Raw genomic sequence first — 14,061 nt, forward strand, 5'->3', positions numbered from 1 at the left:
AACTGAGGGGTCCAACTTCTCCTTCTCCCCGTGTCCACTCAGCAAAAGCAGCGGAGATTAAATTTAATACCCCTTTTCCACGCTCTAATCGGGGGTCTGGAGTTTCACTCCCAAGAACACGGTTCCTCTGTCGCGGCTGGTTCAGCCCGGATTATGAATTACTCTCTAGGAAGGGTTACACGTAAAAGCTCAGGAACTGTTGATGGAGAAAATCAGGCGCCCGTGTTACATGAGCGATGTCTCTCCTAAGTTAAAAAAAAAAAAAAAAAAAAAAAAAAGGATTATTTTACCCCCTTTCCTCCCCTAAAACGCGCTGGAAAAGTTGGAAAAGTTGTTATCAGCGTTTTCAATGCGAAAAGGGGGCGGGGGAGGGGGAATGAGGGAAAATTCAGAAGCAAAGCGAGGCAAATATCACGCGTGAAGAGCGCGGGGGGTCCCGCATGGTGCGGGGTTGGGGATGTTCGCGGATGGCACGAGGGAAAGGTAAATGGCAGAGGGCAAAATAGAGCATCTGGAGAGCCCTGTCTGCAGGGCTGAGAGTGATATTCGTGTGTCTGCAGGGCTTATATTTGTGTGTCCGCAGGGCTGAGGGTGATATTTGTGTGTCCGCAGGGCTGAGGGTGATATTTGTGTGTCCTCAGGGCTGAGATATTCGCGTGTATACAGGGCTGAGAGTGATATTTGTGTATCTGCAGGGCTGAGAGTGATATTTGTGTGTCTGTAAGGCTGAAATTTTTGTGTCCGCAGGGCTGAGAGTGATATTTGTGTGTCTGAGGGGCTGAGAGTGATATTTGTGTATCTGCAGGGCTGATATTTGTGTGTCCACAGGGCTGAGAGTGATATTTGTGTGTCTCTAAGGCTGATATTTTTGTGTCCGCAGGGCTGAGAGTGATATTTGTGTATCTGCAGGGCTGATATTTGTGTATCTGAGGGTTTGAGTGTAATATTTGTGTGTCTGCAGGGTTGAGAGGAATATTCCTGTGTCGCGATCCCTCCAAAAATCCCGAGTGTGCCGGTTGTCGGTGTGAGGGCGCAGGTTGACGTGGAGAAATAAAGTCTTTAGCTCTGGATATTTGGAGTTTTCTGAGGGCAGCACAGCTGGCAGGGTTTTCTCGAGGCAGGTTGAGCTCTGGCGGGAATGGTGAGTTTCGAGTGGTTGTTTTTTTTTCGGCTGGTGGATTGTGATATTTCGGTGGTTTCCCTCGCTTTGGCTTCTCCCCTGTGAACCTCGGGGCAAAGTTTGTGGACAAGGAGCGCATTTCGATTGCGAAAATAGCGATATCCCCGCTCCCGTCCTAAGGTCTGGATGCTATAACCCAAACGAGAATAAAATCACGTGTGATGAATTAATATGTGTTTTTTTACGCATGGGCTTGAAAAACATCTCGCTTTGTTCGGTCCGCTGTGTTAAAGATGCTCTGTTTTAAGTGTGGAAAAGACGAAGAGTTGTTGATTTGGTTCAAAGCAATGTTGTGTGGGGTATTTTCGTCATCCTTCTATGCTGAATACACCAGACTGGGTGAAAAAAAAATGTGATGAACAAGTTTATAAAACGGGAAGGGAAGGGGGGAAAAAAAGGAAGAAGAAACTCATTCACAATCCTGTAAATTAATATTTCAACAGGGACAAGGTTGATTACTGGTACGTTTAACCATAATTATTTGATATTAGTGCTGTGATAATTGAATGATTTAAAGGATTCATTACATGTATGATGAGTTTGCCTTCTCTGTATTAACTATGTGCAGATTTCTTTCCCTTTCTTCTAACAGCATGTACAAGACAAACCAATATCTATTCTGTGCATATTAAGATTGATTTTATTTCTGAGCCACCACCCCCCTGGAGAGAAAGAGAAGAATCTAAACTTAATATATGTTCAGCAACCCAACTCCAGAAACGCAATAAAAGTTAAAATCTCCCCCACTGTTTTTTAATTATGATATTAGATCAGGAAGAGGGACGGTGGGGAATTTATTGCTCCGACTATTTTGTCTGGATGTGCCTGTTTTTTATGTAAAAACATGGGTAGTCAAAGGGACACCATGCTGTTCGCCCTCGTCTTCCTTCGTGCGATATTGTTCGCTTTCTTGCTCGTGCTCGTGCACTTTCCGGCGGTGTTATCGGAGTAAAATATTAGCGATATTACCATACGCCGGATTGCATAATTTTTCCTCGTGGCTGTTCGTAGAATCCTCCTCTCCCAGCAGGTGTAATTTTCTCAACCTGGAGGTTCTCGCCCGTGTCTGTCTGGTGCGCCTGCATTGCCTGGGGGGGAATTTTATCCCTTTGCTCCTGGGGATGGTTTTTGACGTGATTTTGCGAAGTAAAAAAAAAAAAAAACAACCAAAAACAAATAACAAACCCCAAAACAAGCGAAACCCTCCTCTGGTGCGGAAGAAATTGAGTTGCGAGGTCGTGTTGATAAACTTTCCCTTTCTGAGTGTGAAGCCCAGAACTGGGCTCTGCCTGGGGGGTGTCCCCCCAACACCCAAAGAAAAATCTCTTCTGGTTTCTCGCCCGTGATTTGCCCGTGTGGATTTTGGAGGTAAAAATCCCCCGAAAGCTCAGCCCTTTCCCTGCCAGACGAACCCGCCGCGGGGCTGGAAAACAAAGTGGGGCGGGTGGAAAGGGCAGGAAATGTCCCTGCCCAAGGTTGTTGTTTGGAGCTGTGGGTGTCTGCTCAGACCCCGAGTATTTACACAGGTACCGGCTCTGCGCTGACCTTTACAAATAACTCCTCGGAGCGGGCTGGGGGACGAGACAGGAGACGGGGGGGGGGCCAGAATAACCTATTTTAAGCCGTATTTGCGGTAGGCAGAGGCAGGTTTAAGGCTGAGCTGATCTCCTGGAGGAGATTTGCACCAGGCCAGAGATATTGCGGTGCAGACTGGGCTGGAATCCATCGCCTAAAGCGGCGACCTTCATCCCTCCGCCCTCCTTCCTTTCCCCCCGCCGTACATTTCGGGGGGTTATTGTCTTATTTGAGGGCACCAGGCTCTTCCTAACACCTTGTGCTCGCTTTCGAGCTCGCTGGTGTGCAACCGGAGCAGCCAAACAATAGAATTTGCAGACACAACTTGGAGCTCGCAACTATAGTTATCTATGCTAATTACAGGGTGTCTGACAGAAACATAATAAATGTAAGGGGAGAAGTATAGAAATATGTTTCTTCAGGCAGTATACACTTCGCCTCTCTGGGTTCAGGCTTGTTTCCTCGCTCGTCTTTTAATTTACTTCTCTGGGAATTTTTTTTTCCCCTCCTGTTGACCCGCGTTTTCATATCACACCCAAAACCGAGAAAAACCTGGAGAGCAGCGGGGAGAGGAGCTTGAATTTTCCACCTCCTCGGCCGCTGCAGACGAGCTGCCGGGCTTTGGGAACATCTGCAGGAGGCTGCGTCTGGTGGAGACCTGAAATTTTGGAAAAGGAGACCATAACACACTTAAAGAAATTGTTCTGAGCTTTAATTGCACCTCGGAATTTATTGTCTATTAGCTGTACCTCCAGCACTGGAGAGACAGGAATTCTTAGCAACAAACAGAGGGGGAGTAATGCGTGTGGGGGGAAGCGCTTAAGCAGGTAAAAAACTCCTGCAGTGTCATTTTCAGCGGAAAACTGGTTTTCTTTGCCTTAGCTGTGACTCCCATATTGGCTCAGGTTGGCGTCTAAACGTTGATATCAAGCGATGCGCGGTCAATTGTTGTCCCGGGGAGGTTTTTCTAGATGACAACTCTTTAAAGAAACCCGAATAAATATGATTTTCCAGCAGCCAAAGAATTTTGCAGGGGAGGGAAGGCGAAGCTTCCCGCCTGCAATCGCGCTGCTGCGAGATTCACCGATGGTATTTGGCCTGAAATTAATCTTTCCCCGTATTTATTTACTCTAAGAGACAATCCTGGAATAATCAGAGGCATCTGGGGGGATCAGGAAATATTTTGCAGCCTCTTCAGAGACTCCGCTCGGGAGTCATTCAATCTATTGTGTACAATTTTTTTCCTTCTCTTCTCTCTTTTTTTTTTTTTTTTCCTGAGGAAAGGAGGGGTGAAGAAGGAACAAAAGAAAAAAGCGAGAAAGAACTTGGGCCAGGCAAAAAAAGAGACGAGGAAGGGAATGGAAAGGGGACAAAGAAAGGGAAGGAAAAGGGAACTTTATTCCCGGGTTAAGGTTGGAAAGGCGGGCGGGAACGGGAGCCGGAGCTGCCGGAGGGTTCTGGAGAGAGCCGGAGGCAGCACCGCCCTTGCTGCTCCTCCAGAGCGGGGCCGGAGGGGTGCGCGGGGCGGGAGGGGGGGGCAGGAGCGGCGAAAACGCCGATTTCTGCTTTAATCCGACCTTGACAGTGTTAATTGAACCGCGGGGAAGCGGCGGAACGCCGAGGGGGTTGGTGGTTTTTTTTTCCCCCCCGGCTGTCGGGAAGGGGGGGGGAACGAGGCGATTCCCTCCCCCCCCGGGAAGCTCCGGGCCCCGCAGCCTCCGGGGTGTCCCCGCTCCGGAGGGAGCTGCTGCCGCCGGGGCTCGGGCCTGGAGATGCGCTGGGGAAAAGGGGAAACCTCCCCCCCGGGTCCCGGGGAGCCTCAGGCTTTGCCCGGTCACCGCTTTTTGCGAAAAAAATAAGAATTAAAGAGCGAGAAAATGCTCCAGAAAGCAGCGTCCCCTCGGCAGGCAGCCTGTCCAATAGTGAGGTTTTTTGTCTTTTACTTTCCTCCCTCTTCTGCCTTTTTATTTCCTCTTCTTTTTTTTCTCCTTTTTTTCCCCTCTTTTTTTTTCTCTTTTTTTTTCTTCTTCTTCTTTTTTTTCCTTTTTATTAGGGTTATTTTTTTGTCTCCGTTCCTTCCAATCGGGGGAGAATTTCTCAAAGCGAAAGCAAAAAAGATTTGGAAGTGAAGGGGAAGAGCCTGGCTGCTCTCACAGGACAGGGAAGGGAGGCAGCTCGGGCTGAGCACGCAGAGCACTTGCAGGGACAAGGGCGATCATGGGCAGCATTTAGCTCCGAAAAGGTGTCAGAAGTCAACCAGCCAGGACAGTGCTCAGACAAAGGCTTCATTTTCTGTAACCTCCTAATTTGCGACCCGACTTTCTTCCTTTTCTTTTAATTTCTTTTCTTTTTTTTTTTTAATTATTATTTATTGTTATGATTATTTTTTCCCCCTTCGCCAGGAAATAATAAATCTAAATACTCCTGCAGCTCGTGGAGCTGCCAGGGTTAGTTTCGCTCGGTGCAAGTTAAGTTTCTTTTCCCCCCCGCACGTTCAAAAGGGGAGGTGAGAGGAAATGATATGAGTCTGCCTGGAAGGGATGCGATAGTTCCCCATCATTTCAGCAGAGGTAATCTCCCATTAAACAAGTCCCGAAGCTGCTGGGGAGGCACAGGAGTGTGGCCGGAGCGCGCAGAAAAGCCGCGAGACAACCTTGTAGCCGCCGAATTCAATAGCAAGGCGTGATCCAATTCCAGGCTGGATATTGGCTTGGAGACGCTGCCACTGAAAAGAAGAATATTTCAGGATCTCGCTCTCTTTGCCCCGCGCTCGGAGAGGACTTTTCTCCGCGTGACTTTGCCTTCATCCATGGGGATGGTTTCACGTCGAGATGAGCGTGAAAGGACAATATTTTATGGGGGGTTCACATCGCGTTAAATTTTATGGGGGTTCACGTCGCGTTAGGGGATATTCTGCGGCGAAACGCGGGGGGGGAAACGTTGTCTTGAGCCGCGTCTTGAGCCTCGAGCCGTGGCTTTGGTCTCAACCCGTGGCTTTAGTTCTTTAAGCCGCGTCTTTAACGCGCTTTTTGAGGTGAAGTGGCTCCATCTCTGCTTTGTGCTGCTCAATTCTCGGCAGCCCCCGAGCGAGAGGGGGTTTGTGCCGCAAACCCGAGCTGGTTTTCCTGTGATTTCCCATCCCACGGCAGCGCGGGGGGTGGATAATTCCTCGTGCTGCAGGTTTTCCGTGCGAATGAAAGAAATCTTGGCCAGATACGTTTGCCTTTGTGTAACCCCAACATCGCACCATCCACGACTAATTTGGTGACCTTGCCTGCTCGCGTTAAGGTTACAAAAACTGCTGCTACTTATTAGAGCTGCGTGGCTTCGATAATTTCTGCTCGTCCTGCGGTTCGTCTGCGGTGTATTCTGACATTATTGCTATATTTTTCCCTCTGGTTAAACCTCCCCACTGCTTCTCAGTGTTTCTCTCCCTCTGCGTGCCCAGTCCTTCCTTCCTTTCTCTCTCTCTCTCTCGTTCTCCTTCTCTGCCTCTTTTTAATTTCTCCCTCTCCCCTTCTGCTGGTCCGGACAACCCTGCTTTTGTAAGGATTCCCTTTAAAATATTCCACCAAAGTGGAAAAGCCAGGCAGCTTTTCCCCCTCCACACGTCACAGCCCACTCGATTAGCAGCCCTGCAGAGTAAGTATTTTTAAAATGGGAATAGATAAAAGAATGATGAGTGTATATATATATATATTTTTTTCCCCCTCGCGAACATAAAAATAACCATCATTGGAGACTGGTGATTGACAGATAAATTGGTCTCGATAAAGGCCAAAGAAGACACTCTGCTCCTGCAGGAATATTTCCCTTTAAGGGCTCACATAAAGCAGGGGACTTAAAACGGAATGAGGGATAAATTCGGGGGGGTGCGGGGGGGGAGAGCGAGTCGATGCCTTTTCGAATTTGGAAAATCCGGAGTCCCTTGACAAACACGTCCCGTCATATTTTTATTTTAAAGCCTTCCCTGCTTTTCGAGAGGGAAATCCTTCCTTCTCCCAGCAGCGAGGGCAGCCTCGTGCATCCATTTCTTTGACTTGCTCGGGCTCTGCGGGTTGAGGTGCGGGTTTTACCCCGGCTCAGCTCAGGGGGTGACTTTGGAGGGGCTGGGGAGAAAGGGGGGGGTGATCTCCTGCCAGCACCACCACCTCTTTTCGCCCTGTTTTTCCTTGAATCTCCCTCCATCCCTCTCCTCCTCCTCGCTCGCATTTCTCGTGCAACTTACTGAGGAAAAAAAAACAACCAACAAACAAACAAAACCCCAAATAAATGAGTGAGAGCTGGAAAGGTTTGTGCCGTGTCGGTCCCTGGGACTTGTCCAGGCTGTGCAGGGCGACTGTCAGCGGTGACACTGCATCACTGGGGACACCCTGCCCACCCCCTGCCCGCCTCTCCGCCAGGAGCCCCCAGCGCTTTCTGAGCCCATACTTTGCCTCCTTCTTTCCAATTTTGGCCATTTCCCCGCACGTCCTCTCAGCCTCAGGAAACCCCGAGGTGATGGGGAGCCTTGGAGAGCCCAGACGAGCCTTTTTTTTTTTTTTTTTTGGGGTGTCTGTTTCTAAAATAAATAAATAAATAAATAAAAAATCGTGAGAGGTTATTTTTTTTTGTTGTTGTTGGGGATTTTAATTTCTTTTTTCTCTGCCAAAGAAATCGCTTAAGCCCCTTCTTGGAGACTCCAATGGGCGTGAGCTATTTACCTACCTGTCTTTCCTTACAAAGGAAAGGTTATTCTCTCAAAATGCAGGCAGGCTACCACCGATTTTTTAACGCTCCCAACTTCTTCCCTCGGTTTGGTGCAAAAAGAAAAGTTTCCGGGCGTCACTCAAAAAAAAAAAAAAAAAAGGAAGACACGAAAAAAAAAAAGAGAAAGATCATGTGCCCAACACACATTGTTGCTTCCTCCTGATACCAAAAGCTCTCTCTCATCCCCAGCTCGAGAGCTGAAACTCAGTCCTACGGTTTTATTTAATGAACGACACATTTATGAACAATCAAATGATCCTCGTAAAAATTTTATTGAAGGACATAAAAACATCCACGACTACTCGCCGAATAACGCAGCCTTGCAGTGCAGAAGCTCAGGCTCTCTTTCTTTCTTTTTTTTTTTTTTTTTGGGGGGGGGTGTTATTATTCTTCCCCCTCTTCTTTTTTAAAGATGCTCCTCGTGTTACAGATATAGATATATATATTTTTCCCCTCTTCGTAAAGATACTTATTTCTTAAAGCAGGACGAGATGTGCCTGTGCCCCACAGTCCTCTCAGCTGCTGAGCAGCCTGACGAGGAGACAGCGCTGCAAAAGATGACAAAAGCCCCTTTGCTTTTAGGCTCCGAGCTTCTCCCCCCCCCCTTCCCCTCCCCTCCCCAGCTCCTTCCTCCGGGTGGGGATCCCACCTCCACCGCACTTCTCCCCTCTCCCCTTCTCACCGATATTCAATTTAATGTATCCATTAGAGGCTGGAGGCTGCAGGAGGAAAAGGACAGAGATAAATTACGTCAAGAAATAGTTCCTGGACTACCTTCCACAATTACCTTCCACCTTCTCTTAGCATCAGGGTAAATGTCCCCCCCTCCCAGCCCGCGGGCTGAGCATCCCCCGGCCGCGGAGAGCAGCCGAGCATCCCTCCTCCTCCCCATCTCCGCCCCATTTCCAGCGGTTTTAGGAAAAGCCGGGCGGCGTTATTAGATTAAGGGGAAAGAAAAAAAAAAAAAAAAAGGAAAGGGAGAGAGGAAAAAAAAAAAAAAAAAAAAAAAAAGCCCTGCGGATTGATCCAGGCGATATTTTTGGGTAAATACAATCACGTGAGGGCGGCAGCCAATGGAACAGTGGGAAAGGCTGAAAAAATAATTACCTGCCCTGATTGTTCTATGAGCAGATAAAAAGTACACATACAGTTCATACAATAATCTTATGAATGTAAAAGAGGGGGGAACCATGTCGGCTTCTGGCCCCATAAGCAACTACTATGTTGACTCCTTGATAAGCCACGAGAACGAAGAGCTCTTGGCCTCCAGGTTCCCCGGCTCTGCCGCCCACCCGGCTGCCGCCCGACCGTCAGGATTAGTCCCGGACTGTGCCGACTTTCCGTCCTGCAGTTTCGCCCCCAAGCCGGCCGTTTTCACCACCTCCTGGGCTCCCGTGCACTCCCAGTCCTCCGTGGGCTACCACCCCTACGCTCCCCAGGCGCCCGTGGGGGCCGAGCCCAGGTACATGCGGACTTGGCTGGAGCCCCTGGCCGGGGCCGTCTCGTTCCCGGCCTTCGCCCCCGGGGCTCGCCCCTACGGCCTGAAGCCCGACGCGTTCCCGGGGCGCCGGGCGGACTGCGGCCCCGCCGACGGCCGCGGCTACGCGGACTACATGTACGGGGCTGCCGGGGAGCTGAGAGACAGAGCCGCGCAGACAATTCCTTCCCCGGAGTCCGAAGCCATCGCTTCCAGCAAACACAAAGAAGAAAAGCACGAATTAGACCCTAGTAAGTCGAAGTCATTCTTGTTTACGACCGGGGAAGGCATTACGGCTTCCAGGACCCTACTCAATAAAATGAAATTACCTTAGAGAGCCCGACCCTAAAACTCCAGATACGCAGGAAGATCTGGGGGTTTGAGCGAGTCCGCCTAGCAGAGCCGGAGAGTGAATCTCTCTACTTTGTTTCGGGCTCTTTAGGATTTTTTTCTTTATTTTCCTTTTTTTTTTTTTTAATCCCCTTCCTTTTTTTTTTTCTTTTTCTTTTTTTTTTGTTGTTTCCAGTGGGGGGGCTGTTGGCTGCTTTGATCAAATATTCATCACCTTCCACCGGGGGGAATTAAAAAAAAAAAACCAAACAACTAATAGAGAAAGAGAGTGCGTGTGTGAGAGGGAGCGAGAGGGGGTAGGCAGAGGGAGAAGCCTCTTTGCTTTAAAATATTTCCACTTCCAAAGGGCGAGGAAGAGTTGTAGATGGCTGGAAGTGAACGTACTGATGTGGGTTGTTTTTTTTAAGGGAGGGGAAGGGAACATCTCTGGATAAACGCAGAGGTGTCTCTTTATCTATTTTAAAAATCAATAAAAGCTCCACCGGTGCAATTCTTCATAAAATGCTCCTACACGTGGGAATAAAGGAGAAGGTGGGTGCCCTGGGCGGGGGGCCGGGGCTGGGGGTGCAGGGGAGTAGCAAGGAGGAAAATTGGAATTGTAAAGGCATAAACTGAGTGTGTGGAGGCAGCTGAGGGCAGGAGGCAGCGAGCGCAGGACATTGGACCATACACTTGAAGAAACATCTTCTGCAGCCCAAGCGAGAGAGGGAGGGGTGGAACTAAGAAAGAAAAAACACCCCCAAAAAAACCCCAAATCCCCAACCCGGCCATCAGGGAAACCTTGAACACTGCAGGGCGAGGAGTCAGGTAACCACCACCACCAGCACCTCCCTCACCCTCGCCCTGCAGCACCCCGGCCCCGCAGAGGGGACCTGCAGCAAGGAAGGTCCAAAAGCGCGGCCAAGCCACCCCCTTTTCCTCGCCGAAGCCTCCCGGAGAGGAGCTGAGCAGACACAGGGGATGCTGCGGGAGCTCCCGGTGCGTCCCGCACGACCCCGCAGCTCTGCCCGGGCTCTGCTGGGACCCCCCGGCCTAAAGATGCGGGGGGCTCGCCGAGCTCTGCGGCTGCGGGACGGCCCCGGGAGCACCTTTGGTGCCTCCATATCTCGCTCCTCTCCCTCTGCAAAGGCGCTCCCGCCTCTATTTATGACGGGCGGGCCGGTGCCAGGCACCCTCGTGATAAAAATAAGTCGAGGAATCGGGGGGTGAAAGTCTCTCTTCGCTGGCAGCGAAGCCTGGGAAGGGCAGAGGGGGGAAAAGCTGCTCCCCCTGAGCCAACGGGGCCGCGGCAGCAGCGCGGAAGGTCCTTTAGGGTAAGGGGAAAACTAAAAAAAACACCCCAAAAAAAGCCAATTTCTCGGAGCCAGTGGGACATCTCGCGTGTCATCCTTAAGATATTAAAAAAACAAACTCTGCTTTCCAGGTCTGGGAAAGCTTCTAGGGGGAAGTATTGGAGAGCTGAGGTTGTAAAAAGAGTTTATGGGCCTATGAAATGGTGGGGAATTTTGACTTTTTATGACTATGTTCTTAGATTACTGCTGGTAGCAGTCATGTGGATAATTATTATTTTAAACCCATTGCTAGAGTTTTATTTACTGAAACTTTTATGTGAGAACAGCAGCAAAAGAAAAGGAAATGACCCCTCCAGAATAAACAGATTAAACTCTCCTGAAGGTCACTTAAAATATTTAGGTAAGATCTGCTAATTAAACAGGTTTCTGTCTATAGATACACCAGGGCGTGGAGGGGGGGAGGGAAGAGAGGCCAGCTGTATACATTGATTTTTTTTTCCCCCTCCCCCCCAAAAAAATATAAAAATCTTCTTTCTCAGACAATCCCGTCGCAAATTGGATTCATGCGCGCTCCACGAGGAAGAAAAGATGTCCTTACACAAAGTATCAGACCCTGGAACTGGAAAAAGAGTTTTTATTCAATATGTACCTTACACGGGACCGGAGGTACGAAGTAGCCAGAGTCCTTAATCTCACTGAACGCCAAGTCAAAATCTGGTTTCAGAACAGGCGAATGAAAATGAAGAAAATGAATAAAGAAAAAACCGATAAAGAACAGCAATAAAGTTGGCAAAGTCCAGTCAATGAGAAACGAGGGTGGAGAGACAAAAAAAAAAAAAAAAAGAAAAAAAAAAGGGAGAAAAAAAAAAGAGGCTGTTTTTGGGGGTTGAAATGTTTCTGACTTTGAATGTGCGGATGAATGTTTAGCATTAGAGGCAAACACAGCAAGCGTTTGGGGACACGAGTCTTTTCTAAAATGCAACTAAATAAAAGAAAGATGTTCGGGGGGTTTGTTTTCTCTTCCTTTCTTCTGCCTTGTTTTAGTCCTCAGAAAACAAACGCGAGAAGTACTTGAATTTTTTTTATTATTATTATTAGTATTTTATTTCATAAATTAAACTTATCCAGTATTTTTATTTTTTAATCCCGCGAGCTCGTGAGTGAATATTTTGTACAAAAGAGAGGAAAAAAACCAACAAAAAAAAAGGAGACAAAAAAAAAGGAAAAAAAAAGAAAAAAAAAAGGACTGAAGGGAATATGGCTCGATGATGTTCTGTCATGGTGTTGAACGTTTCTGCTGTACTTATTTGTGTATTTTATTCTCGTCTCAGAACCGTTCTGTAATATTGTTATGTTCGCTATTGTAGAGCAGCTCTGTGTAAATATACCTAACGTCACGGGAGATGAAAAAAAAAAACAACAACGAAACGACAACAACGAAAAAAAAAAAGAACAAAAATCGGCATGTAGGTGTCTTTTTCTTTAAAGCTCTTTCGCAGAGGAGCAGCCCCGGGGGCTCGGCCCGACGGTGCCGGTGCCGGTGCCTCGCGGGGGGACCGAACATCCCCCGCAGCCCGAGGAGAGCGGAGATTTTCTGCCTCCTTCGCCAGCACTTTTCCCTTCCAAAGTACCGTCATAAAAAAAAAAAAAAAAAGGCGCTGAGGTAAGGGTTATACGTGCCATCAATTTTTAGATTGGGATAATTAATTGTACTAATTTACGACCGCAGGCAATCGAAAGATATGTAAAAAGGGGCTAAATATGGATGCTGGGAAAAGAGAGAGGAGCTGGCAAAGGCAGCCGCTCCCTGCCATCCGCTCCGGGGGGAGCGTCTGCCTTGTCCAGGGGGGTTCTCTCCAAACCTCGAGGGTCTCTGGAAGTGAGGAGGGGGGAAAAAAAATATATATATAAATGTCTGGGGTGGGGAAAAACCGCGGGCAGAGCGAGGAAGGACGAAGAAAGAAATACGTGGTGGCGATGCGCTGGCAAATTTTTAGGGCTAAAAGGCCAAAAAAATAAAGCAGACGCACAACCCCCCCTCTCCCCCCTTTTTCCTTCGCCCTGCACGGGGGAGATTATAAAATAAAAAAAGGGGGGGGAGGGTTGTTGGCTGAGAAAAGGTCAAACCCCCCCCCCGTCCTGCCAAGGGCTGGGGCTGCAGAGGCGAGAAAAGCCGCTGCCCACAGCGCCTGGAGCCGGGACCATCAATGGCCCCTTCCCTGGGCGCTTCCCAGGCTGCTGAAGGAGAAACAAGAGGCAGGAGATTGTATAAAAAATGAGCAGCGAGGGATGTTTAATCATAAAAACTTGTTATAGGTCCCTTTCTTTAATGAAATGAGTGGAGCAGCGTTTTAATCTTTCTAATCAAAACCAGATCGGGCGGGCGAAATGCGTTTTGTCGCCCTCGTCCCGGTTCCTCCGAAAATAAAAAAATCTGGAAGCGATTACTTCTGCTGATCTCGTAAAATATTGCTCTTTAATATTTCTCGCCGCAGCGTTTGGAGGTTTCTTTTCCTTCCCCCTGATTTGTGTCCTCGCTCTCAAAAGCGGGGGTTCTTTTTTTTATTTTTTTGTCGCCGGAGGGGGACAGGGCGCACCCGCGGTCTATCAGCGGACACATCCCCGGAGCGGGGGTAGCAAAAAATAAAAAGCCCTTTTACAATCCCAGTTTTGTGTTAGGTCTGCTTGGGGGGAAAAAAACCCCAAACAACAAAAAAAACCCAACAACAACCCAACCTTAACGAGCGCAATGAAATGGTCAGGTTAGAAAACATTTTAGCGGAGCAAAGAGATTTATGGACCACAAAAAAAAAAAATTAAATAAATAAATAAAAAAGGAGAATGGGGAAGTCTTTCCATGTATGTCATGCCAATTTTTTTTTTAATTATTATTATTGTTATTATTATTATCGTTTTCTTTCCCTCCTGTCTCTTTCTCTGCCTTCCTTCCTTCCTCCTGCCTCCAAATAAAGAATCAAATCCTTGCGGGGTCGGGGGTAGCGGCTCGAGAGAAAGGGGCGAAATCCCCCCCGTTTTATCATTATTAATTAAGGGAGAGAGGAAAATAATCCCCGGCCCAATTTGGACAGGACTCGGAGGCAGTTTCGGACCCGTCTCTCTGGAGGGGCTTGTCACGAACGTTTAAGCTGCATCGCAAAGCCGTGATGTATGGAAGTTCATTTTGGCCCCCCTTTCATTCGAGCGGATCTCATTTCCAGTGCGACCACAGCCCGGCTCCCTCCCCCCAGCCCCCCTCCCTCTCTCCCCAGCCCCCCCCTTTCCCTCCGCAGCCCCTCTCCCCCCTCCCCGCAGCCCCTCTCCCCTCGCTGCCGCATCATCCCCGCGGCCAGACCCCCGCCAGAGCCGGCGGGCAGCGCAGGAGATGCCCCTTTGTCTGCACCGAGCCGCTGCTTGGGGCTTTCTTTTGTTGGTGGTGG

At 48.7% G+C, this 14,061-nt stretch overlaps 1 protein-coding gene across 1 annotated transcript; it reads left to right on the forward strand.

Moving 5' to 3' along the window:
• Window positions 1–8,670: 8,670 nt before the first annotated feature.
• HOXC9 (homeobox C9) lies at window positions 8,671–11,466 on the forward strand. Its single transcript, XM_027705429.1, has 2 exons — window positions 8,671–9,232; window positions 11,164–11,466. Exons 1-2 carry the CDS (start codon window positions 8,671–8,673, stop codon window positions 11,406–11,408), a joined length of 807 nt encoding a protein of 268 aa, XP_027561230.1. The 3' UTR covers window positions 11,409–11,466.
• The last annotated feature ends 2,595 nt before the right edge of the window (window positions 11,467–14,061 follow it).

Source organism: Neopelma chrysocephalum, unplaced genomic scaffold (assembly GCF_003984885.1).
Source record: "Neopelma chrysocephalum unplaced genomic scaffold, ASM398488v2 Primary Assembly neopelma1_333, whole genome shotgun sequence".
Classification (NCBI taxonomy): domain Eukaryota; kingdom Metazoa; phylum Chordata; class Aves; order Passeriformes; family Pipridae; genus Neopelma; species Neopelma chrysocephalum.